Source organism: Phasianus colchicus, chromosome 22 (genome assembly GCF_987193195.1).
Source record: "Phasianus colchicus chromosome 22, bPhaCol1.hap1.1, whole genome shotgun sequence".
Lineage (NCBI taxonomy): Eukaryota > Metazoa > Chordata > Aves > Galliformes > Phasianidae > Phasianus > Phasianus colchicus.
The window spans coordinates 5095321-5121469 of NC_143457.1; the positions used below are offsets into that span (position 1 = coordinate 5095321).

The window sequence follows — 26149 nt, forward strand, 5'->3', positions numbered from 1 at the left end:
CCTCTCTGGGCAGCTGTTCCAGCACCTCACCACTCATAGCAAAGAACTTCCCCCTGACATCCAACCGAAATCTTCCCTCCCTCAACTTCAAACCATTTCCCCTTGTCCTGCTGTTATCTACCCTTTCCACGAGTTGACTCCCCTCCTGTTTGTAGGTTCCCTTTAGGTACTGAAAGGCTGCAGTGAGGTCACCCCGCAGCCTTCTTTTCTCCATGCTGAACACTCCATCAACTGCAGCTCCCCATGTAAACATGGGGGCTGTGATAGGAACTAAATCACTCAGGGTCGCTTTGGTTATGATACACTTTCTGATCCCATTCCTCACAGTCTGAGTGTGCATTCAGACCTAGAGATATCCCTGACCAGAGTTCCTAAACAGGTCTTTCTGTAAGAGTACAGGATGTTAACATGAACGTCTTGGCCGGGTTCCGTTCGAGTAATTATGTTCTGCCTTCCTGAATTCCCTTCTAATTTCAAGTGCATGTGAGATGCCTCTCTTCCAGGCCTGCCTATGAACAATGAATACCATTTATATCAAAACACCTTGCTGCCTTCCATCTAAATGTGGTTCCATTTCATTGAAGGTGTTTCTTTCTCCAGCTGAGGGGTCTCATTGTTCTAACTACCACACTGGCATTTACCAAATGAAGTTGTCCTATACATTTCAGCTAGAGGCAATTCCTCATTTAAAAATGAGTAACCTCCCTCTGGTGGATGTTTTGTCACCATCCTGCATGTTTGCTTAACAGTGTTACAGAAGTACAGTGCATTGTTATCCAGTAGATTAACCATTTTGAAGAAGCCAGACCCTTTTGATTTCCTAGGAAACTGTTCCCCATCATTTTGTTTTGATAGGGAATGATAAGTTGTTCCTAAACAACTTCAACCTGGATCATTATCTCAAGTTGCACGTAAGGGCTGTGATGATTCCCAAATCTCACTGTTTCTTTGTTGATCACGAAGCAATCATTCTATTGCTTTGAAGCTCCGATTTTCTGCTCAAAGAAAGGCAAATATTACTTATCTGCCTTTAGTTGAAGCATGTGTGCTTAATCATTTGGTGAGCGTCACCCATTTTGAGCTCTCTGGCTTAAAGGTTCTGCAGCAGCAAATGCCAAACATGAATCATAATCTGTGTTTTCCATAATCACTGCTGTTCTGATAATGATCAATGTTGTTCATTTATAGGTCAGGTGAATATTTCCAGGCATCATATTTCTGTTGGGTTTTACTTCATTTTCTACAGACTAAATTGGAGGGGCAGCAGGCAATCTGCTGGCCTCAGGTGACCCAGATAAAAGGACAGGCAATTTAGCCTGAGCACCACAGGTGGAATCCTCAATAAACCTGCTGAACCCACAGCTTTTTTTTTTTCCTTTTTATTTCCTCTCCTGCCTGGTGAAGGACAGGATGACCTCCTTTGTGATGATTGACGTGAAGCTATTAGTACTTACAAATTAATTCCAGCCTGTTTCTGAGTCAGAAAGAGTAAAGGTCACTCCTCTTCCTGGTTTATTCCCCTGATACTAGATAACGAACTCCATCACCAGGATTCTGCTCCCATTCACCTCTCCATCCTGTGCTTCCCAAAGGATAATTGGCACGCAGCTATCAGTGGCCATGAGTGGCCTAATGACATCACCAAGAGATGAGCTATGACATACCAGTTTCTCTTTATTGTTCATCACTTTCACTCAGAGCTTTTCACTGCTTCCGCATTTGACATTTGTATGATTGCCTTTTATATCCAAAGTGCAGCATGCCTGGTATTAGAATGTTATTAAGTTATTACTTTGCAAGATGGATGTATGCCTTCAGAAGCCATTATAAAGGCTGTGGTTTTGTTGCTGCTGAAATCCCATTAAAGAAAGGTAATCCTTACAGTTAATCATTCTTCGTGGAGATCATTTGGAATTTCAAAGCACGTATTTGTGTCTAAACATTTTTTTTTCTTCCCTCTTTCAAATGACAATTTAGTCCTGCAGTCAGATTGAGGCTGAATGGAAGAGCAATTTGTTTTCCTTCGGTGAGACACAAAGTGAGCCTTGCTGGATGGTATGATTTACTCATTTTTTTCAGCCAATATTCCTCTGCATGACCTACAGGTATTGCCCCCAGCACAGCTGAGCCTTTCAATGATGAAGTGTTTCCTGCCCTATAGAGGTCATTAAGCAACACAGATGACTTTAAGATTTATGTCTGCCAGCACAGACTCTTGAGTAAGCTGAAAAATAAATATATGTAAGACATTATCAGAAATAAGACAGCAAGGCAGCATGATTTCCAATAGCACCCAGAATAACAGCAGGGCATCCCATCTCTCAGTTTACACTGAATATTCATGACAACGTGTCCCAGAGAATCTTCCCTTGAGGGGAGCTCGGGGCATATTCTGAAGTCTGTGACAGATTAAAGTGAGCCTGCTCTTGTTCATCACAACAGCAAGAAAATACAATCTTACTTTATTTGTACTCCAATATTGTATTTAATGTGTAACAGATATATATAGCAAATGACATTCTTGAACAAAGAACAAACCTAGCCGCAGGGGCAAAGCAGGGCATGGGATGCAGAGGATGTCTTGAATGGAGTTTCACAGGTAATTGCTGCTGATCTATCAAGTCAAAGTCAATGTTCAGGCTGCTCGTGTTTGCTGCCAAAACCTTCTGGAAGATTCCACTGAGAAGTGCCAGAGGTGGAGAGGAGAATCAGGGTGTTTTATGTTAAGACACTTTTCAAAATTAAGTAATAAAAAATGCATTACTTACATCATTGGCCTCACTGTGTCCTTGCGTGATGAGGGAATGAATGTGTTCTGTCAAAAGGAAGAGGGAATTTGAGGGGGAAAAAAATATTAAGTAAAGGAGAAAGCCTTCTTGTTGTACATTCACTTCTGTTCTTTATCTGTAGACCTCTGTGCTACAAATGGATCCAGAAGTGAAAATAATCTCTGGATCTTATCCTCCTATGCTGATGAAGTGGTAAGAAAGTCTGTTATGTTAAGCAGTGTGTGTTGCAAGGAGCTCATTCGATGAGCTAAAGGCCCAAAGATGTGGGGTCTAATGCGTGGAGTTCCCATGGTAAATACCTGCAGGGTTGTTAAATGCACAAAGAATTCTGTTTGTCTAATGCAGGAGCTGTATGGACCGTGTTAAAGTATCAGGTGAGATCTAGGAATATGTCTTAAAAACATGTTTAAATACTACAGCATGACTACTACCCATCCTGTTGCAATTAACAAGCAGTATCAAAGGAATAGTCATCATCATGCTTACATGGCAGCTTACATCACCAAAGCTTTATACAAACACCAATTAACCCTCTCAATAATGCTGCCAAGTGTCATTACACCTGTTTCAGAGATGAAGCAACAGAGAGAAGCACAAAGATGTGCCCAGGATTGTATAGCAAGAGAAGAGAGAAGTTCAAGAGTTGAAGGCTTTCAGACTGGAGTTTCCTTGCACATGCTGTGGCAGATTCTGCCCTTGTCTGTGGGTGCAGCATCATCTTTGTGGACTTGTAGATGGAGCAAAAAATGAAATCTTCACGTTGCATTTGTTTCTTGTTTTGGAAAACACGCCACTCTTGACAAGCAGAAAGCCTCCAGCAAATAGGACTTAGTCTTTGTAAGTGAAAAGTTTGGAGATTTCTGCCCTTTGCATGGATTTTATACAGTGCCCGTCCATCTCTTTTTGGTTAGAGACCATTCCTGGTCTAACCTCTGGGGGCTGGTTGGGGACTTTTGATGGAGGATTTCCCTTAGAGCTGACCACACAGGTCAGACTAGGAATATTTGGATAGTTACAGTAGACTATTCGTTCCACATTACTCATGGTTACACATGGGTTTTGGAAGCCACGTGGCAGCATTTCCACTCTTTAATTGGCTGATAAAGTTGTCCTGGACATGGAAAAAATGAAAAACATATGATTAAAGGCAAATATTAGGGTTTACCATTTCAGTGCAGCATTTTCTTTATGAATAAGCACACCCCAAACATCACAGCAAACAGACCCAGGGTGAGCAGGTAGTTATGGACCTCCCAGCATTCACGTCTGAAAGAATCAAAAATAAATCATGTCTTATATTCACATTGGTCTAGAGTTTTGTGTTGATTTTGACATCATTTTAAGATTAGAACATGGTCTATTTTTTAAAGCCAGGTTTTATCATAGAATCGTTAAGGTCGGAAAATATTACTAAGATCCCCAGGTCCAATCACAATCCATCCCACCATGCCCAATGGCCATGTCCCTCAGTGCCACATCTCCATCTTTCAGGAACACCTCCCAAGACTCCCCATTTTCCCTGAGCAGTCTTTCCATCCACAGTGTCTCCCAAGGATCAGCCTGAATTCAGAGAATTATTGCTACACACGTAAAGGTTTTCACTGCTGAGCTGTCTGTACATTTATCATGATGGCACCAGCTCTGTGGCATGGTTGGACTAGATCATCTTAGTGGTCTTTTCCAACCTCAAGGATTCTAGGACATTGCCATAACTCTCAGGCACAGACAGATGTGCTCATTAGGAGAAGAAAAGCAACCTTCAGAGGCTGCGGATGGAAAATATAGCATTGCAGCTGAATTTAACTGAAAAGCATCCAGCTACAGAGGTATGACAGCTGCCACAGCCATTTATGTAATAGCTAGTTTCAGTTACTGATTTGCTAATGACTGTTTTGCCCTTGCGCAGTTTGTTCCCGGTTTCTTCATTCCCCTCCTTCCTAGCTGCCATACTGTAGTGCCTCTTCCTCTTGTTGACATCTCTTCCGGCTCCCATAGGAAAACCTGGAGGTGATGGACTGAATAACCCCAGCCAACTGCTGGCCCACATTGCGTTGCCATCTCTCTTCTGGGTACCAGAAGGAGCAGCAACCACCGTGGGAGAAGAGAATAGAGGAGCCACGGATACCATCTGCCACTTTCTCCAGGAGCTTGGCCAACTGCTTGGGGAGATTTGGTGTTGAAGCATGATGGAGATGTGAGATCTGTGATGCCAAGGCGGCCGCATCGCACGTGTCCACAGAAGAGGTTTTTGTTGATGTTCTCCAACCTCTGTCAATCCCGGCTGTGTTTGTAGTCCTACAGGTCCTGCGTCTGAGTTGGAAGAGGGCAAAAAGCCCTACTGGAAGGGGGACTTCACCACTTTGTCAGCCTTTGAAATGGCCAAGGCGAGTCTGAGCGGGTGGAGCACCTCTGAAGGCCTGTGACGACAGAAGCACGGAGAGCAGAGAACAGGAAGAGAAAAAGGAGGAGGTGTTATCCCAAAGGGATGACAGGAGCAGCGACACACGTCTTATTCAGGAAGGTGAGTGAGTAGAAATGAATGCTTGGTCATACTGGAGCCAGCAGGATTTTGCTGCTGCAGCTGCATTTTGGCTGCAAGCGCCTCTGGTGGAGGTGTAATGAAAAGCAGGGGTTACCTGGGGCCTCTTCATAACCAGGGGTGTAATTAGAGAATATTTAAATGCCAGTGACTAGCAGAATGTGCATCTGCTCGTTGCTGTGATTTCTGGGCTGTGTAGGGATGCTCCAGCTTCAGCCCAGCTGGGGATAAATCCAAGCACTGGGGAGCTCAGTGCAGCTGTGAGCAGGTTTGGCAACCTTGCGGTCATCAGAGCTGCTTTGGCTAGCAGCAACCCAGCACAGGAAGCCAACCCAAAGCTCCCTTGCTCCTGCAGGCGGTGCTCGTTGTGGTTTCTAGATACAGATCCCCTTCACCACATCTCCCAGCATCGCGTGGGTACAACCATGGACAGCAGAAAGCAGTTTTGTGCCCTGCTTCGAAAGGAAGGCAAAGTGGTTCTGAGTAACAGACAGAAAAGGCAGAGCCTGGTGTGTGCCAGCTCGAACCCATACAGCACAGCCAACCATGGCACGCAAGGAGAAATGCTGGGAGTTGCCTATTTCTGGACTCACCCACAGGAGTTTGTCTGCCTTTGAGTGGGAGGAGGAATAGACTGGCTCGTCCAGTGGCCATAAAGAAAGCACTGTGAGGGAGTTCCCACCAAACAGGAGGAGGTAAATCACACCGATGCTAGAGCAGGGAAAGCTGGGTTGGGATGCAGCGTCCTCTGCAGTGAGGGGTAGTGTGGGAAGATGGCTTGGGGAGTGCCTGGAGCAGTCCAGGAGAACCAGCTCCATCCACCCAGGACCAAGTGACGTGAGTAAAGCCTGATTTTCTAAGAGTCAAGATTAACATTAGACGTATGAAGGCTGCTGGAGGAACAGGAACCTCTGGAAGACACACAGGCATGGTCAGGAATAAGGATGGAAAGTAATGGGACAAGTGTGAGAGCGTGCAATAACATCAAACAAATGCAACAAGGAAGAAAGTTAATAACTGAAAGACAGTTGGTGCAGTTAGTGGGCAGCAAATTATGGCGTGGTGTGCTGCAAGGAGAACTGCTGGGAGCACGGGGTTGGGTTTCCTTCTTCAATTTGGGTTCCCCCAGATCAGCATACAGTTCAGCGTTGCATTCTATCATGGGTATCCCTGGGTGGTGCCTAAGGGGCATCAATTCCTGGAATAACTGCCATCCATGTGCAATAGCTGCAGTCTCTCTGCCTGCAGGAGGTTTTGTACCTCTGTGTCACGCTGAGCTGGTGCTGATATGAGATACATGCATATACAAAGGTATACAAAGGTTTGTTCTGAGCGCTGAATCACTTTCATCCCTGTTTTCAGCAATCTATCAGGTGGGAGAGAATCATCTTATCAACCACAGCAATGAAAGCCAGTGTAGAGTCCTTTTCTGCAGCACAAAAGGTCATTCTGTTATTTGCAGAATCTATAACACCAATCTGTAGCAAGCCAAAGAGTTTTCTTCCCTTCTCCTCCCAGCTCAGGACATGGGATGAAAAATGAGCAAGGGCCAACAGAGATGGCATCTTGCTTGGGGGACAGCACTGTCTGCATATCCAGTTCTTCTCCATTTCCCGCAGGAAAATCTCCTGGCTGTCTGGCAACACATCAGAACAAGACTTTCTGAGCCAACCTCTAAGCTGAGGCCCGCAGCCATAATGAAGCAACAGAATTTGCCGTGTGAGTGTTCATTGTGCAACAATTTCATTGTCAAGGATTTATTGTTGTCGTTTGCTATTGCACAATACCAAATGAAGAGAGAAAGAAGGGTGGGGGACAACTAAATGAACATGACAGAATTAGGTTTTCAGTGTTCTGAGGTTTCTAATGAGAATTTGACTGCTTTGTCCATTAGTGAACAAGTGGCTCTGCTGTAGCTGTTGATTCAACAGCCAAATGGATTTTATTTTTTAATTTAAAATTTCACAGAGCGATGGAATCATCAAGGTTGGGAAAGATTTATCATGTTATAAGATGCTTCTTGAGCAGTGTAACAAATGCAGGATGCCTTGGTTTAAATCATGATTGATAGCTCAGATTGAACCCATTCAAGTCCCACAATCTGATGAGCCAAATTATTAATGGCTATGGGAAAATCCACTACAGATGAGCAATAGTTTTGGAGAAGCAGGAAGAAATCCGCTGCTGTGTGTACCTTGCACTGACCAAGTAGTTGATCATTTCAGATTACAATGAAGTATGTAATTCCTGAAGCACACATGTGGAAACCTTAATGGCTTCAATTACCAGTGATCATGCAAGTCATGGAAACCATGGAGAGAAGGCAGAAAGCTAATTCTGTGATAGGGAAGCTCAGAGCAGGAAGAACCTTCCAGGATCTGTGGCTAACTCACTAGGTATTTATGAAATACAGCTAAAAACCTGTTTAGGCCACTGAAAATAAAAAGGAACACCCCTTCCCCTCAGTCAAACCAACCTTAACCCAAGTGTAACCTTCATGTTAACTTGTTTGTCCAGTTCATTCACTTCCTATTATTCCTTGGATCATACTTTGAATAATTTCCATGATTTGTTTCTTAACAAGACCTGCCCCTTTTGATGTCATCAATTTGATCCATATAGGCTGGAGAGCTCCAGCCTATCTCCAGTAAGAACAGGCAGCCCCAAAGTGTGGCACCAAGATTTTCTTCTGTCCAGAGCTGAAGGCTGAGCTCAGTGCCTGCTCTAAACACTCAAAGTTTCTGCCAAGGTACGGTAGGGGTGGTTTGCAATTTGGTCTTTGTTGTTTTGCTGTGTCTTTCTGGATCTATGTACAACTGATTTGTAGCTCTAGGTCTATACACACATGCTTCAATATTTGCCTGCATGATGTTTGTGCCCTTGCTCAGGTGTTTAACATGTTGAGTGTGAAGTTGCTGTGATGACAGATGAGCATACACCTGTTTGGGGGTTGGAAGTTGATGATCTTTGAGATCCCTTCCAACCCAAGCCATGCTATGACTCTGTGATTCAATGATTCTGTGATTCTGTGATTCTATGATTCTGTGATTCTATGATTCTATGATTCTATGATTCTATAACCTGCAGCCTCTCTCCAAGCATCTATTGCCAACGAGATGGACCACTGCTTACTGCTCTAAGCACTGTGATAAGTGAGATAGGGACAGGCTGACCTGGGAGATGGATGAGAGAGGATTGCCTGTACACGTGCTCTGAAAAGCTCCCTGTTATCCTGCATTGCTGTACTGCCTTTTCCCATTTTGGTCTTGCAGTTTTCATTTCCAGCACTTAAGGAACTCATTCAACATATGAGTTGAGTAATGTTGCATAAGATGAGGGTTGAATGTAGCTTAGCATAACATCTAACCAAAAATGTGTGATCTGGGGACTCATTTCCAGTTTGCCATGGATAATCCCTTTGATCAGAGCACTCAGTTGGAAACCTTTAGGCTGGCCAAGTGGATCTGTTTTCTGTGGCTCTGTGTGGTCTGGAGGTTGGAACTTGGTGATTCTTGAGGCGCCTTCCAACCCAAGTCATCCTATGATTCTATGATTTATGTATGTTTAACTATTTCAGCACAATATTTCTTGTAGAGAAAGTGGAACTGCTCATCTCCTACTTCAGGTCTTTTTCACGTGTTTTATTTGGTCATGCTTTCTATTTACCAATATATTCCACTCTATCTGGACTTTCTGTACTTGTTGCAAATGAACTGTTTTAAGAAAACTGAAAAAGCATTTGTCATGTTTAATTATAAAAGTAGATAGGAGCTGCAAGGGGCCTTGAGTTAGTTATGTATTACTGTTAAATGATACCTCAAAACACAAACATGGATGTGCTATGGTCTTTAAGGATAATAGCCAGCACCAGGCTGGGTTTCCTTGTCAGATAAAATAGTTAATTGTCATAAAGCTGATCCAGCATACAGCTTTGTGGAGCACTGTGCACTCTTTAACAATTGTTCTTAATGAATGACGTGAAAAGGTACAATGAAAAAGCTGCCTTAACAGCTTGCAATTCTTTAAGATCTATCAAATATATACCTAAAACAACCTGGTCCTTTGAGATAAAGCCATATTTCAGCATGGGGAGGTCGAGTTGAGGAGGAAGGCACTGAAGATCAGGACACTTCATGCACCAGCTGAACTGGGTACGCTCCTTGGTTGTTCACTTGAACAATGCTTTGGTTATTTGTGCACTCATTTCTTGGCTTCAAACACTGTTACTGCATTATACCTGGAGTTAAGGTTGGAGTGAAGTGTTGCACTCAGCAAATTTCTCCTAATAGCGTCATAGTCACGGTGATTCACAAAGAGCTGTCATGTTGGAAACTCACATATTGCAGGACTTGATGGCATACTTCCACTTACTGAACGTGACAGCTGATACTGAAACGTAGGGAGATGCCATCAGACCATGCTGACTAAAGCACGAGCATAAATAATGTTCACATTTCCATCAGCACAATCCAGGGGTAATTTAGAGCAGCAGAGCAGCCTGTTTAGTTACCATGATGAAGGAGAGGTGGATTTTGATTTCCAGTTTTGCCACTCTTGGATGATGCTCAATCTTGGTTCTTCCTTTTCACTTCTCTAAAATAAACATTCATAAAATGATTTGTAGGTGCTTGGAAGAAACTGTTTATGTAAAAGATACGTGGTAGAATTTCTAATAGCAGCAATTCATCTAACTGTGGTCTCCAGAAACAACCCAAAGGCATTTCATTTTAAGTAGGGCCTGCAGTGCTTAATCCACTTCTCAGTTTGGTTCATTCCCTCTGTGGTTTCAACTGAGGTGGTGGAATTCTCCGCTTCTTTTCCCAAATTCCTAATTATGTCCACCTGTGTTGGTATGCCCATGGTGTATTTCAGAGATGGCAGATGTGAATCTTCCATTCTGCAGAACACGAGACCATGAGAAAGTTCAAAACAGATCCCAGTTTGTCCCTTGCACACACACTGCAGTCTCACTCTTTGATTCCCTGCCCATGCTGCTGGTTAAGAGACAGTTTCAGGTTTCCCAGCCTAGTGGGTTCCACCTGTAATTTGCTCATGTTAACGAACTAGTGAATGAACAGTATTGATAAATGGTGGTACAACACTTCAGAACTGAGTGTTGGTCCTTCATGTTCTTAGAAAGAAGGAAGCTGCACAAGCCTTGGGCTGCAGACTTCTCAGCAGCGTGGGGATTAGTCACATTAACTTTGCATAGCCACACTAACAGAGATGTCATAGGGTGAGTGATACAAACACCTGAAGTCACTCAGGCAGTGGCACGCACAACATTCGGTTTCTTTTCTGCTCTCTGCTGTCCAAACTCTGGGAATAGGGATGCAGGCCAGCTTACTGCTGCTTTCAGCTTTTGCCAACAACAAACTCATTGGCACCCCATTGGAAAGCATCTGCAGATCAGCAGTGGTCTTTCTGGAAAGCTAAGATCTTTTTTTTCTTTTTTTTTCCCCCTTTTTGTTGAACAGAAACAGACTTAAAGGATGGAGCAGGAAGCTGCAAGAGAGGAGGAAGAGAGAAAAGAAGGCTTGATAGAGTTCTATGATTCCTTCAAGGACATGTTTGAGTTCTTCTGTAAGAACACCACCATCCACGGCACCATCCGCCTCGTGTGCTCAAGCAGCAATAAGATGAAGACAGCTTTCTGGACTCTGCTCTTACTTGCCAGTTTTGGCATGCTGTACTGGCAATTTGCACTCATGTTCAGCCAATACTGGGCCTACCCTGTTGTCCTGACCATGTCCATGCATTCAGAGGCCAAGATGTTTCCAGCAATTACCATCTGCAATCTGGATCCATACAGGTAACTCGAGCTTCCCCTTGCTTGCAGCCCTGTCCCTAGCTACAAGAGCCCAGAGATGGTCACAGCTGACTGAATCTGGAGAAGGTTGACGTGATTTGGGTGGGCAGTGGGAAGAGCTCATGAGATGGAGAAGGACTGTTGTTCGAAGCCAGGTTGGATGGGGTCCTGGGTAGCCTGATCTGGTGGTTGGCAGCTCTGCCCAGTGATCCCCCTCTAACCTAAGCCATTCTGGGATTCGATTCGACGATTCTATTTCCAAACTGGTTTTCAGACCAGATCTTTTTTGTAGTTGTGCAACAGTTTATCTCGTGCAATGATTCAAGATCAGAACTCTGCCTTGCTGCCTGGTCTGAGTGCTCCCTGATTTTGTGCTCTGATAAAAATAGCCCGTCCCCAGAACACACAGCTACTGCATGCATTTGTCCACAGCTCAATCACAGTGCACTGGAGTGATGCATGCTAAGATTCTGCCTCCTCGTTTGTTCAGACAAATGGCTTTAAGGAAGCAATAAAACTTCCATTGAAGTCTGCGTGACTGTGCTCGCCAAACACGGCTCACACAGTTGTGGTGACTTATCAAGGGGTTTTAAATTCCATCGTGAGGGAATTATGTAATTTCCTCAAAATAATTATGTAATTGGCTGACAGGAAGGCCTGTTTGTGCAGCTGGTTTGCCTAAGAGACACGTGGATATTCACAACGAGCCGATATCTCTTGTCCTTACAGATTTGATCTGGTTAGTGAGCACTTGGTGCAATTGGATCGCATGGCAGAGAAATCTGTTAGTGTTCTATATGGCATCAACACGTCTGCCAGCTTATTCCACGTCAACGAGAACAGCATCCACATGAGAGACTTGCCAAGCACAGGCAACCACAACAGATCCAGCTTCAAACTGAGCCAAAACTTCTCTCTACTGAGAACAACTGAGTTCAATAATAGGACAGGAAAGAGACAATCTCTTGTGGGCTTCAGGCTGGTAAGTGTGGGTCCTCTTGGGGATGTGAACCTGTCCCCATGGAGCTAGGAACCCATCACACTCTACATGAGCAAGGAAAGAATCATAGCATCATAGGATCATGGCTGTGCTGAATGCCTCCCTCTCTTCTTCTCTCTCAGTGCAATGCCACAGGTGGGAATTGCTTCTACAAGACCTATTCATCTGGGATGGATGCAATCCTTGAGTGGTACAGGTTTCACTACATGAACATCATGTCCCAACAGCCAGTTATAATCAACATTTCTGATCACGAGGAGAAGATAGAAGACATGGTTTATTCCTGTCAGTACGACGGGGAGCCCTGCAGGCCCAGGTACTCTGCTGCCTCAGAGACTAACGAGGATTTCAGCAAAACTCAAGGGCTTGGGAGTCTGAAACTGAGCCTACATCTGACATATTGCAAAACTGATTGGAATCCCTCTTTGTTTCAGTGACTATGTTCACTTTCACCACCCAGTCTTTGGAAGCTGCTATACTTTTAACAGCAAGGGAACAGACTCCTTCTGGACAGCAACAAAACCAGGAATTCCTTATGGTATGTTATTTGGCAAAGGGTGGGAAGAAGACGTGCAATAGTTACCTGACCATCCCCCAGTTGTCTAAGGAACACCAGTGCCTCTTCTGTGAACCAGGAGAGCAGTTCCATCAGTGCTGAGAATTCAAGACTGGTGATATTCCTATTTTGACCCCAAATAATTTGTGTTAAGCTTCTTCTTTGTCTTGCAGGACTTTCCCTTATCCTGAGAGCAGAGCAGAAGGATCACATCCCACTCCTGTCTACAGTAGCAGGTGTGAAAGTGATGATACACAACCACAACCAGACACCATTCCTCGAGCATGAAGGCTTTGACATCCGACCAGGCATTGCCACCACCATTGGCATCCAGCAGGTTGGCTGCTGGCTTGAGAGCTGTCTCTTCCTTCTGATGGCAGAAAGCTATGGAGGAGCTGAACTGTGTGTTCTGTTAGCAAAGCATATATATATATTTCTGTCCTTCCTGTCCTTTACGTGGTGCTCCATCCAGACAAGTTTAGATGACAATGGCTAGGGCCATCAATTAAGGCTGCTAATCACTCAGGCCTTTCTTCTGTGTCCACAGGACAAGGTGAATCGCCTGGGTGGCAATTATGGGAAATGCACAACAGACGGCAGTGATGTGAAGGTTAAACTCCTTTACAACTCCTACACCCTGCAGGTATTGTCACTGTGGCTGGCCAAAGTCCCCATGTATTCAGCAAACAATTCATCCCTTTCTCTCCAGAGAGCTTGTACTAAAGATCTGAGCACTGGAGAACTGATGGTTTATCCATTCTTTTGTGCCTTATTTTTTTTTCCAGGCTTGTCTGCATTCCTGCTTTCAGCACATAATGGTTCAAAAATGTGGCTGTGGGTATTACTACTACCCACTGCCTCCTGGGGCTGAGTACTGCAACTACAACAAGCAGCCTGCGTGGGGTAAGGGAAAACATGTTCTCCTCTCCCCTATCAGCAGGGAGCACCTTCCCAGAACAGACCCTGGCTATATATGTGCCTCCTTTGATTGCTGCCCTTCTGCTTTGTGCTTCAGCCTGTTTGCTCACACCACTGAATCCATCCAGACTGGCAGGTGTCTGTCTGCGTGTTTGCACAGATACCAAGTTGGAGCATGAAAAATTGTGATGCTATCAAGCATCACCATGTTCTTAAGGCAGGGTCTGTCTGAGGGGATGCTGTGTGTCTGGGTTGAGGAAGATTGGGCAGAGGTTTGGGGAGTTTGGGGAGTTTGCTCACCTTCCTTTCCCTGCATTTCTCTTCCACCAGGCCATTGCTTTTACCAGCTGTACAGCAGGCTCAGGAACCACCACCTGAATTGCTTTGACCAGTGCCCCAAGCCTTGCAGGTAGGTCATGGAAGTAGAGCACGATCAATGCCAGCTTTCAAAATGGAAGGAGATGCTTTGAAAGCAAAGTATCATAGGATCACGATTGAGTTGGAAAGGACCCTTAAAGGTCATCTCGTCCAACTCCCCTGCAGTGAGCAGGGATGTGCCTTGTTTCTGAACACTATGCCAAGAGTCACAGTGATTGTAGTCTCCATTTTTGTCCTAACAGGGAGTCGCTGTACAAGGTGTCTGCTGGGACAGCCAAATGGCCATCGGAGAAGTCTCAGGTAGTCCATACAGACAGCTGTGGGGTTTAGAGGTGGAATTGTATCCACGTAGCTATGGGAACATTGAAAATAAAAACAAAGACTAAGGCAACAGCAATGAAAGAAGTAAATAAAGCAAATTGGTCCCAAACCTGAGCACAGGGGAAGGACTCCATAGCTGAGATGCCAGACTGAGATTCTGGAGAGGCACATTCTGTTCCAGCTCTAATCCAAACCTCCTTGTGACCCAAAACAACGCAAGCCACTGCCTGAGTTCCCACCTACAAAATGGCATTAATAACTTTCTGCTTCCAGAGGGTGTTGTGGTGTAGTAACTCACATGTCACTGTGTCTGAGGTCCTGCACTGGAAGCTCTGTGAGTCAAGAGATGACCTTTACAAAATATTAAACATAATGAAACTCAAACGCAGGATTGTCACTAATATTCATGTATGTGCTGCAGGACTGGATCCGCCAAGCTTTAAGGCATCAGAATGGATATAATTCTACGAGCAACAGGTCAGTTACCAAGAAAAAATACAGCTCTTGAACTATGGATTGACTGTCTTTGTAGAACTTGTAAATGTTGCACTAGAAATGGGGGGCAAGAGAAAAATATACACAGTCAGGCAAAAAACATCCCATCTTTCCTCAGATGGGCACTTCTCCAGTGTTTTTCTGACTCAATTTTCCAAGCTTGTATTAAACACACTCAGGAGGAAAACTTGAGTGAATGGGGGGCCCTGCTGCTAGCAGTCAGCTTGTAAAATCAAGGCAAGAAGGCCAGCAGTGCCTTCCTTCAGGTGTAGGACATGTGGGCACCTTACTGACTGCTCCTTTTTTCCAATGCAGGAAGGACATTGCCAAGGTGACCATTTACTACAAGCAGCTGAACTACCAGTCTCTGAATGAGTCTCCTTTGCTCTCGGTAAGGTTGCTTTAGATCAGCTCTCGTTAATTACAGAGTGCTGTGTGTGGTCAGAGGGAGGACTGTCCCCCGGTGTGGGCTGGAATTATTCTTCCTTAGGGATTGGCTTCTAAATGCCATAGTTTACACAGACACACACACAATTAATCCCCAGATGACGAACAGCTAACTGACCTGCTGGTAGTATGCAATGATTTTGTGCTTGGTAAACGTAGTCCTTTGATTTGTTCCACAGGATAATCTGCTTCTGTCCAGCATGGGAAGCCAATGGAGTCTATGGTTTGGATCCTCGGTGCTGTCTGTAGTTGAAATGTTAGAGCTGCTCATAGATACGTTGGTGTTGTCTCTCCTTTTCTGCTACCAAAGATTCAGGTCAAAGACACTAAAAGTAGCCAGCACCCCCTCCATCCCTAGTGTGAGCCTGACCCTAGAAAGCTACCGTGTTGTGCAGGAGGCTGGAAAAGGCACTGCTTCTGCCCACGGCCACACTTCAGGAGTGCCTATGGCCACAGCCAACAGCAGTGACCCACATCCTGCCCAGCTCTCCAGCAAGGCAATAGCAGAGCACTGCCCAAACGTGGTGCTGAATGGGTTCAGGTACATGAAGGACAGCTCTCTGGAAGGGGAACTAAATCTCTAAGAACGTGTGTGTGGCACAGAGCCATCAGAAGGGCTGCATCCTGAGCGCAGGCATCACGCAGTGTCCCTCTGTTCCTAATGAACATCTGGGGAGGTGAGCACTGTATGCAGTTCTCCTGACCTCTGAAAAGCTCGTTCACAGCCTTTAACTTTTAAACCCTTGCAAGGAAACCACCCTGTGGTGTCAGACAGGCCCATCTGCATTTCATATATACTTGAGAGAAAAGTCAGCTTACTGTCAATGGGGGGGACATCCAACAGGGGCAAAGCTCCCCATTGTCAGGGATGACAATTTGCCATAAGCTGCTCCAATCACAGCTCTGTCCTTTGCTTACCACTGTTGCACGTAGAGGACCATCATGCACAGAATGCTTCAGCCCCGTATATTTCAAGTGGGACCCGCTGTCTCAGAGGAGAGGAATGGGAGGAAATAGGGCTGATCAATTTTTTTCTGCCACAGAAGAAGCGTCTGAGCTTCTGAGATTAAAACAGCGCTGCGTTTTTAGTGCAGCCCCACTTGTAGAGATGTTTTAATGTTAATATTTGACAGTAACTTATGTGTACATAAAATAACATATTTATTTTTGATGACAGTGTCGGCGCAGGTTTTACTCCGTTACAATTGTTATGACTTTCTGCAGAAGAATTGTGAAGGAAGTGCTGAGCTTTGTTTTCTAGCTTATTTTTGTAATAATAAAACGCTCTGAGCGCAAACCATGGCTGCAAATTGAGTTTGATTTTGTTTTGCTTCCACCCAATATTTGGGTTTATTACCATAGAGTCACTTGGAAGGGAAACAAATGCTTCCTTCTATTTTTGGGGGCTCTGGAAAAGTCGGTTTGGGGATGAGGGAGAACAGGACATGGGGTTGCATTGCCTGAACGTCAACCTTGGAGCAAGAGGGATGTGGCAACAACGCAGGGCAGGGATCTGTCAGCAGAGGTGTGTGCTCGAGCTGTGCACGTGCATCACAGAACAAGCGGTGTTGCAAGGCAGAAAGGAGCTGCACACGGCATGTGAGTGGGAAGGAAAGGTGATGAGCCACAAGGCCAAGGCTGTGGGGTTCAAGATGGGAGGCAAATCCGCTTCCCATCTGCTTATGCAGCCTTTAATAGAACCAAACAATGGTTCGGAGGTAGCAGAAGCACGAGCAGCAGCCTCCAGCCTGAAGGCAGCTTGGAGCAACCTTCTCGGAGGGCGTGGGCCAGCTGTCAGATTAGCAGCTGCCTCTGTATTACAGAACATTCCCATCGTCTGCTGCAGTTGAGCAACAATCAGCCGTGCAGATTCTTCGTTAGGGTCATACCTTGGTGCTGTGATGTCACCCCTGGGCTACCTGCTCTGTTAGGGCCTGGCTGAAGGCAAAGGGTTCGGCCGCCGCTCTGAGACAAAACCTCCCTCAGTGCAGGAAAGGTTTCAGAATTACGCTGTAATTCCAGAGATAATTAGGCACCCGCATCCCCTCTGTGCTGTACGTTCACTGCTCGGTGTTCCGGGACAACTTCTGCTGCAGACTGAGCTCATTTTCACCTGAAGATGAACCCACGTAGCCACCGGGGAAGAGATAAGGGAAAGATTCCAGGTATTCAGCTGCAGAGGTGCAGCTGCCTCGAGGCTCCCACAGATACCCTGAGCCCTTTACTTGTCCTGGGAAGCAACTGAGAGGGCAGACCCACAGCTGAGAGCTGCACGGCTGTGGGCACACAGCATGAGTGCTTAATGGCACTGTGATATGGGGTGATGGAAGATATGCCTGCAGGATGCTGAGAGTTCCTGTGGAGAACAGGGACTTCTTGTACAGGGCAGCCATCAGCAGAGCTCGTAACAGAGCATGACAGATTGGGGGGCTCTGAAGGGATATGAATTGAGGGGTGATGTGAGCTCGTCACCTCTATCCCAGCCTGGAATCACAATATCATGAGACAGTGTCACAGAAACCCAACAAAAAGGCACTGTGGGGTCCTGGGAGGCCACAAGGGCACACTGGGAAGCATCTGAGGCATCCTGAAGCACATCGATGAGCCCTGGGAGCCAACTAGGATGCCCTAAAGTACACTGAGTGATCCTTGGGGGCTTTTAGGGATCCCCAGGGCACACTGGGAAGCACTGGGAGGTCACTGGGGTGCCCCAGAGTACAATGTGGGGTCACGGAATGCCTCGAGGCCATTCTGGAAAGCCTCTGGGGCATCTTAGATCACACTGAGGAGCTCAGGGAGTGCCCTAGGGTGCTCCGTGGTACAGCGGGGGCATCCTGGGAGGGCTCGTGGGCACCCTAGGGAGAGCAGACAAGCTCTGAGCGTACGTTGCTGTCCCTAAGACTTCATGGGGAGGCTGTGAGGATCACTGAAAGCTTTTAGGGCGTCCAAGGGCAACCTGCAGTCTATAGGTCCTTGCGGGCGTGACCTCGGGTGCACCCGCGCCCTCCGCTGCCCCCTGCTGGATGTTTTGCGGTACTACAGGCGCAGCCCCACCGCAGCGTTACGGAGCGCCGTGCCGCAAAGCATGCTGGGAGCTCCTGCGCCAACGGATTTCCGGGCGGCCATGTTGGGTGTGGCGGTTTGTTAGTTCCGAGTGGCTACGTTGAGCGTGGGGGTCTGTTGGTTCCTGGCGACCATGTTGGGCGTGGCTACCCCTTACTTCCGGGCGGCCATGCTGGATGTGGTGTTATCAAGTTGAGTCAGCCATGGTGGTGAATGGAGAGAAAGGTTCAGGTTTTCAGGCTTTTTTTTTAGGGTTTAAAATTCTTAGTCTTTTTTAGGATTTAAGGCTTTGGGCTTTTGACACTGAGGAGCTCTGGGAGCAGAGCGAGGAGCCCTGAGGGCACAGTGGTTTATGTAGCATTTGCTTCACTGCCAACAAATCGAAGCTGTTGGTTGCAGGAAAAGTAAAACAGGTTAAAAGGGGACAGATGGCGTTTCAGATCCAATTAATGCAGGCAACAAGGCAAGAAAACCCAGGAGAACAAATAAAGCCAGAGAAAGAGGAGGGGAGGAGTTCATCTAGGTTTTTATTAACAGTGTTTCAAGAGACAGTAGAAGAGAAAGGAGGAAAAAAAAGGCAGACACCACAGCAACAGCTTTAAAATGGTACAAAGATAATAACATACAGAATATCTGGTTCCATAGTTACAGTCGGTACAGGCTGTGTAGAGGAAGGGGGAATAGGGGGGGGATTAAAAAACGTGGTCCAAAGTGGTACTGGCAGCAGGCAGGTGAGGGGTTAAGAGGTGATGTGTATTTACAGCAGGTGCCAGCCCTGGAGTGAAGGCTTTGGGCTCAGAAGGAGCTTTGGGCACCAAGAGGCCGGCTGAGCTCGCCCACCACCAGGGCTGCCTTCCTCCAGGATGGGGAATCCACACCAACACTCGTGTGCTCCTACCCCACCTCCACCCCTTGCTTGCTCTCCATAACCATTCTGTTTTCCCACTAATGCTGGGTGTACAGCTCCTAAAGGCTGCATCCCAACCCAACTTCCTTCCAAGGCAGAGGAACCCGCAGGCAGACTGTGATATGAATCATAATCCTATGGAAACAGCACTCTATATTTTGGAATCTCAAAACAAAGCGTTCTTACAAACTCCCACTCTCCTTTCTCCTGCTCGGTCCCTCCTTCCCCACCTCTTCTCCACATAACAGCACCAAATGCTCTCACACGCACGCACACAGACGTTTGTCATCAGCAATCCTATGGTTTAAATATCACATTGAAGCCGTTCATTCTGGTTTGTCTTTGGTTGAAAGCAATAATGCTCGGGCAGTGAGCGGGAGGTGGGACAAAGGCAGCCCAGCAGCTGATACCTGTGTTAGGCCACTGGACAGCCACATATCAGTGCATTACTTTAGGAGGTCCTGTTGTACTTTTGCATAATAACAGCCCCTTTGGGCTATTCTGAGATGTTACTGATCTGTTTTACGCTGATGGCAGTCTCAGCTTGCCAAATCTTTTTTTCCTTTAAGAACATCAGTTCTTCCTGTTCCGTGTTTTGCCTTGAGACTGCTCGAAGGAACTGCATATTGCAGAGACCATGAGATCAAAAACACCTGAGGCAACCCCAGATGACGCATGGAGAGGAATCACAAGGGGGATCATTTCAACTTGCCAGCAACTTGAAGTTGTCCCACGTGGAATGGGTGATATGCCAGACCCCTAAAATTTGAACCTAGGCTATGCTTCCAGACACCTGGTTACAGGGTTTGGGTCAACTCAAAAGCTGGTACAGGTATAGAAGTATTCATACAGCTCTCAAAAACACAGGAGATGACAGAATCTGCAGGTTTCAGTCCGTTTGTGTTTGGAGAATGCCTGGCATGTTGCTTTCTAGACAAAGGCAAAGCTTCTCATGTTAAGTGTGGGTGCAAGTCACTGTGATAGAGATACTGAATGCACTCTTCGAGATTAAAGGAAGAACGAGAAGAGTAGTTTTTGGCATTAAATATTTCAAACGTGATTGTACAACACAAATATAGCTGTACTTGAATTTAAAGAAAACAAGTGTTCATGTCTAACCTTCCCTTGAGCCTGGCTGGCCATTCATTTTGCTGAAAACAAACTTTTTTTTGTACAACTTTCCCACTCCATGCATCTAGGCACACGCACACACACACACACCCCAATCCAAGAAAGCAAATAAACACAGAAAACATTGAGAAGTGCCTCCTTAACATTATTTTCCTGGAGAACCTTTTTTTGTTTGTTTTAGAAACCGCAGGACGTACTAAAGTGTTTGGTTATATTACAAACTAGAGGCATTTAATGCCTCACGATCTGTATAATGAAAATAGAAGAGAAAAGGGGGGTGGGTGAGAGGGAGAGAAAGGAAAACGGTAGGGAAAAAAGGCAGGATTTGAAAAATATTCCCTAACACTGCTACAAAAAAATCCTGACGTTAAATACAGACAAACTGTATTGAATAAAAATTGCACTAGTCCTCTGGGCACATCAATAATAAATTAAATACTTAACAATTTCACTGATTAAAAAAGACAGCACAAAACCCATAACAAAAGAACATAAAACCCCCCAATACTGTATGTAGGAAAAGTGCACAAAGTCGCTTTATACATTGAATCTAAATAAAGTACCAATACATGTTAAATAAATTGTCTTGCAAGACACTGCTTTTTGCATCAGTATTTACATATGCTTTAACTTCATGTACTTCAGCAGTGAGTCTGAGCTTCATTGGACCTACCTGTACATGATTTTTGTCTTGTTCTTATGAGTCACTAATGCTGACTGTGAAATAAAATGACCCAAAAATGGAAGCCACATCTCCGGTCCTCATCGGCTTACAGAAAGGTCAGTCCTATTTCTAACTTCTCATGAAAAGCTGGAAAACCAATTGGGGTGCTTTTAAGTTGTGCATGTGAAAAACGTTGCTAGATGATAACCGTGCTGAAATTCATTTACAGAGCAGGACCGTGGTGGTGGTGAAACGTGGATTCTGCTTTTACCATCTCTGAAGTACCCTGAAAGATGCCAGCTTTGATGCAGTGTGGTCGTCTTCTTCAAGAAAAGAGCACAACTTGGGGAGACCACATCAGCTCTAACATCTAAACTGATGCAGATCAGCATAAGATAGGATCGAAGAGAATTAATTAGAGGTCTCTCAATTCCTAACCCCAGCAGCAAAGGCAGTTTTTGGCTGCACGCTGGTTCCTGTCCTGCTCTGAGTGTTGAAGTGCTGATAGGGCACAGTCCTGCTGAAGGCTGGCTGCAAAACTCAGCTCACAAGGAGGGTGTCCAACAGGGACCAAATCCAGCAGCAGTGGGCTGAGTACAAAGCACTCAGGACAGGTGGAGCGATGGAAGCGGATGGGGCAAAGCTCATGAATTTTGTTATTTAGGGAAGGAAGAAAGGCCCTGGGGCCAGATTGCCCCTTATCACCGTTCTGCAGCAGGCTCAGTGTGTTCACTAGGACTATTTCAGGCTCACAACACAGCTGGGGCTGTGGCACTGGGCATCTCCCAGCTCCAAAGGGAACAGGAATGAGAAAGCCCCAAGAGAAAGATGAACTTCAAGCCACAGATTGCACAGACAGAAAACTGTGATCTGTCAGAAGCAGAATGTGGGACAGCACCTTCCTAAGGAAGCAGGGACTCTCCCTTGAACTGAGAAGACAACTTGCCAGAGCCTGAGCTTCTTGATTTTTCTACCTTCAGACAAATGGGTGGAGTTGAGGTGCAGCTGGTTCAGTCTCTGAGGGCACTATCTCAAGTGAAGAGCTGAGTTGTTCTCCTGAGGACAGACCAATGTCCTTAGAAATAAACCTGGAAAGACTGAACCCACCAAGGGCTGCAGCAAGACAGCAACCAGTTTGCAAAGAAAGGAAAGAAGTCAAAAGGTATCGGATGAAAAACAGTGTGATTGTGTATCACTGCGGATGTAATGCAGGAGGATGGGGAACTCTGCCTGGTATTTTGCGTTCCTCATGAGATCCTGATCCCCTCAAGATCCCAAAATTATCTGTAAGGCACTATGGCCCAACACCTAGCAGCCTAGGTGCCCAGGCAGGCTAAATATCAACTGTGGGTTGCCACCCACGAGTCCTGAAACACACTGATGTCCACAGCAGTTTGAGGGCATGCTGAAGTGGCTCTTACAGGAGCACATCTCAGCCTGGCATCCAAATTCCCAGCCAGAGGACAATCTATTAGTGGTACACGTGTTCTGTACGTCCACTTGAGACAGCACCTCTGCACAGCTAATGCAGAATGATCCCCAGAACACGGACCATTAGCGACATTAGCAACAAAGTGCTCTGAGTCAATACACATTCCCATTCCAGCAAAGAATAACACCAGAAAGGAAAGAAACCAAAAGAAGATCGTGCTGGCCACTGGATCTGGGAAACTCAGAAGTCCCTGGGCCAGCTGCTGAGATGCCCTACTCACATGCTTCAGCATACGGGGTGAGCACAGAGGGATATACATGCAGGTAGAAGTCTCCTTCACAGAGATACAAAGTCAGAAATCCGGTGACTAGGAAACAAACCAAACCAAATGGCATCGTGCAGACAGCCGTTTTGGCACTGGGAGTTGGACTTGGCTTTTCTTCCCTGACACAAAAGCCCATCGCCAGCGACAAGCTTCTCCCAGCCTCAAAAGATTAGCATCGCTGCTTCCGTCCCACTGTTCAGACTGCATCTTGGTCCAGGAAGCAGGTGAGCTATGGCTTTGACCAGCTAACCACCAAGGCCAATAAAAGGGGAGCGTGGCTAGTAATAGTCCTGAGAGCAAGTAAGGTGGGCAGCCATCGCTCTCAATTCTACCCCTTCTCTTTTGCCTTCTGGAGCGAAGCATCTACCCCAAGAGACACCATGTTCCCAACTCAGAGGTCACCATCTGAGTATTCTAAACTGGTCCCAGCAGCTCGCAGATGCTGCAGACTCCCAGGAGAAAGCAGGCTGCTGGGCACACTGCCAGGAGGAGGGCTCCCCATCAGAATCCCTGCCAAATCAATTGTTCAGACAAGAATTCAGTGCACGGTGACTACACTGAAGGAGAGACACGACAGGTTCGTCTGACCGTATTGTTGGTGGGCTTCTCCTGGTGATAGAGGGTTTCCTTTTCTTCTTTCCTTTTTTGTTTTTTGTTTTTGTTTTGTGGTTTTGTTTGTTTATTTAATGCTAAACTCATCTCCCATACTTTTCACACACTCAAATCCACACGTCATGGTCTGTGGTTATGCCCCAAGAGTCTCCTACGCAAAATCAACCATCCAGTAGTCAAGTATGAGAACTTCACACTAAGAGGAAAGACCCCATTCCTTCCTGCGTGCATTTCAACCCATATGCTCAGGCATCAAAAACAGACCAATCTGCTAGAAACACCAATATACCAAGGATGGGGCTCTTGGGGCTTCCAAAAATCCAGCCCCACTTCAAGACAGCAAAAGGGGAGGTGGGGAAGTTGTCACTAACACTCATCTATATTAAGGCTGATGAACTCCTGTATACACTTCTTGTACTGGAGCTCAGTGGGGCTGTTGCTGGGATATTGACCTGGCTGTCCAAAGGGGCCCTCTGCTTCTCGCATTTCCTCATTCATTCGAGCCAGACGCAGCCTAGAGTGAAACAGAGAAAGCAAAGGGAGAAATGTTTAGTTATCTACAAGCAGCATTTCCACCTACAGGGAAGTTCCAGGCTGCACTTACAAGGTAACAATGTCTGCGTTGGCTGCCTGGACTGCAATACTGAGCGGGTCCTGCCCGTCACTGTCTACTGCATGCTGGTTTGCCCCTCGCTTGAGGAACAAGCAGACCTGGCTGCATGAGAGAAAGGAAAGACCATCAACAGAAATCCCACCTTCACAGGGCAGATTCCCTTCTTAACCACTGTTTGGGATGAAAATCCCAAAGCCCAGCTCTTTTGCCCACTCCAGGGTGATGGAGCAGATCAGAGCAGCGTGCAGAGGACTCACCCAGTATGTCCCATATATGTGGCATGATGCAAGGGAGCCCGGCCTCTGCTATCTTTTTGGTTAACGTCTGCCCCATTCTGCAGCAGGAATTCACAGGCTATCAAGGAGCCCTGGCAAGGTAAAGGGGAATTTCTCAATAAATTCTGCCAGCAGTACTGAGAGGATGCACAAGCATACACCACACTGTATGTTGTCAGCGACCTCCAAACTGAAGCCAAGACCTCACATTCCCAACCACAGCCTCCCAACCATGAGCACAACATACCCCCATCACAGCTTGAACCAGAGGAGTTTTGTTTTCATCTTCATCATTCACCCAGTTGACCTCAGCACCATGTGCCAGGGCTTCTGCCATGAGCGGCAGGTTTCGGGCCTGTGCTGCCTTGTAGATCAATAAGCCAGGATGCAGCTCCCTCAGGTCCTCCAGATCTGATGCCTCCTGTTCAATCTCTGCTTCTCCACTTGACTCCTCTGACACCTCACACTCTGAGGGGCAGGAAAGAGATGGAGAGACGTGACCCAAAAGCTTGGAGTTTCCAATTTGCTATGTTCTCTGTAGGTCTTAGCACCAAATAATCACAACCATCCCACATTCCTAGCTGCCCCCTACCCTACTTCCATCACCAGCCTGTTTGTGACACCCACCTTCCTCTGTCACGCTGTCCACCACAGAGCCAAACACCAGGATATCAGTGCTGCCATCTGTGCTTCCTCCAAGTCCGCTGTCACTGCTCAGACCTGCAGGGCCAACAGAAGAAAAACCAAGGCCATTTTAATACCCGGGCATTCCAGTACCAGTCAAAGCTGAGACCACAAGGGAAAAGGGCTGCGCAGAGCATCACAAACACATTGCACCAGGTACTGCTGGCAAGGGAGAGGGAGACTGCTACCCCATTTAGCCCCACTCAGTAAAACTGCCCAAGGAAAAACTGCAAAGCCTTATGGTGTCCATGTCCCCACGTTGCCGTTCATGCAGGGATGCTCCAACATTGCCATGGCACTCTGGACTGCTGAGGACAGCACTTGCTGCAATCCATGAGGGACGCTGTGACGTAGACTGGAGCAGAGCAGCAGCAGAGACAACATTGCAGCAGGTTACACAGTGTCATAAGTAAATAAAGACACCCCTTTGCTTTCGCTGTTTATAATATCAGTTTCACTCTGTGCTTTCTCCAGAGCTTTTCAGTTGTTACTCAGGCATTTGCCAATTCGTTGCTCTTGATTACTGACCATGACTGAGCCAAATAATGCCAGTAGAGTGCATCTCAAACCAGTCTCTTAAGGCATTGACCATCAGCTCTTTCACCCTTCTGTCTCCTCATGGAGCTCCATGCCTTCCCTGCTTGACTGGTAAAAGCTATAAGGCAGCTGATTACACACAATAAGTGGTGTCACAAAGAGAAGCAGCAGCTTGTCCAACGACATGCAGTGTGTCAGTGGATGAGCAACTTTGTACCTTCTTGAACTCAGATTCAAAAGCAGTCAAGAGGATGAATGAAGGGAAGGAAGAATCAATGCAGGAATTGCCTCTGCAGAACAGGGATGGGGCATAATCTTTCCCTTGTTCCTTAGAAATGCTGGCCGGGTTCTGTGTCCTGCTGCATTTAGCTTGCCAGTGACTGTCAGGTTTCAGGGCATCTATCTTTTATTCATCCCAGAACTCAAGATGTTAAGTGCCCAGGATTTACATTTACCTACGCTCAAATCACTGTGATTAGAAAGAAAAATAAGCCAAGCGAAACGTTTCAAAAACACGAGTTGAGCAGTCATGGCAAAGAGTAAGAAGTCTGCAAGAACTGAGGTAAGAGCCTTGAAAACCAAAGCAGAACAACAAACCTCAACCTCAGGGCTGCCCAGAGAAACCTTCAAAGCAGCTACATCTAAGGTACTAAC

The 26149-nt window shown here is 46.2% G+C and overlaps 2 protein-coding genes across 2 annotated transcripts in view; one reads left to right on the forward strand and one right to left on the reverse strand.

Moving 5' to 3' along the window:
* Positions 1-1893: 1893 nt before the first annotated feature.
* On the forward strand, positions 1894-16726 carry SCNN1D (sodium channel epithelial 1 subunit delta). Its single transcript, XM_090122787.1, has 14 exons — positions 1894-5310; positions 6948-7047; positions 10806-11140; positions 11867-12119; positions 12260-12453; positions 12572-12675; positions 12867-13030; positions 13241-13336; positions 13479-13596; positions 13942-14020; positions 14232-14289; positions 14732-14787; positions 15121-15196; positions 15432-16726. The coding sequence occupies exons 3-14, from the start codon at positions 10821-10823 to the stop codon at positions 15834-15836; spliced, it is 1923 nt and encodes a 640-aa protein (XP_089978913.1). The 5' UTR covers positions 1894-5310; positions 6948-7047; positions 10806-10820; the 3' UTR covers positions 15837-16726.
* A 1770-nt stretch (positions 16727-18496) lies between these two features.
* The window catches only part of ACAP3 (ArfGAP with coiled-coil, ankyrin repeat and PH domains 3), a 68577-nt gene continuing 60924 nt past the window's right edge, over positions 18497-26149 (reverse strand). Inside the window, exons 21-25 of the mRNA XM_031613472.2 lie at positions 24902-24994; positions 24522-24742; positions 24257-24366; positions 23991-24101; positions 18497-23900 (exon numbers count right to left, since the gene is read on the reverse strand). Coding sequence (XP_031469332.2) covers positions 23753-23900; positions 23991-24101; positions 24257-24366; positions 24522-24742; positions 24902-24994 — 683 coding nt within the window. The 3' untranslated portion in view covers positions 18497-23752. The remainder of the gene's footprint in view (positions 23901-23990; positions 24102-24256; positions 24367-24521; positions 24743-24901; positions 24995-26149) is intronic.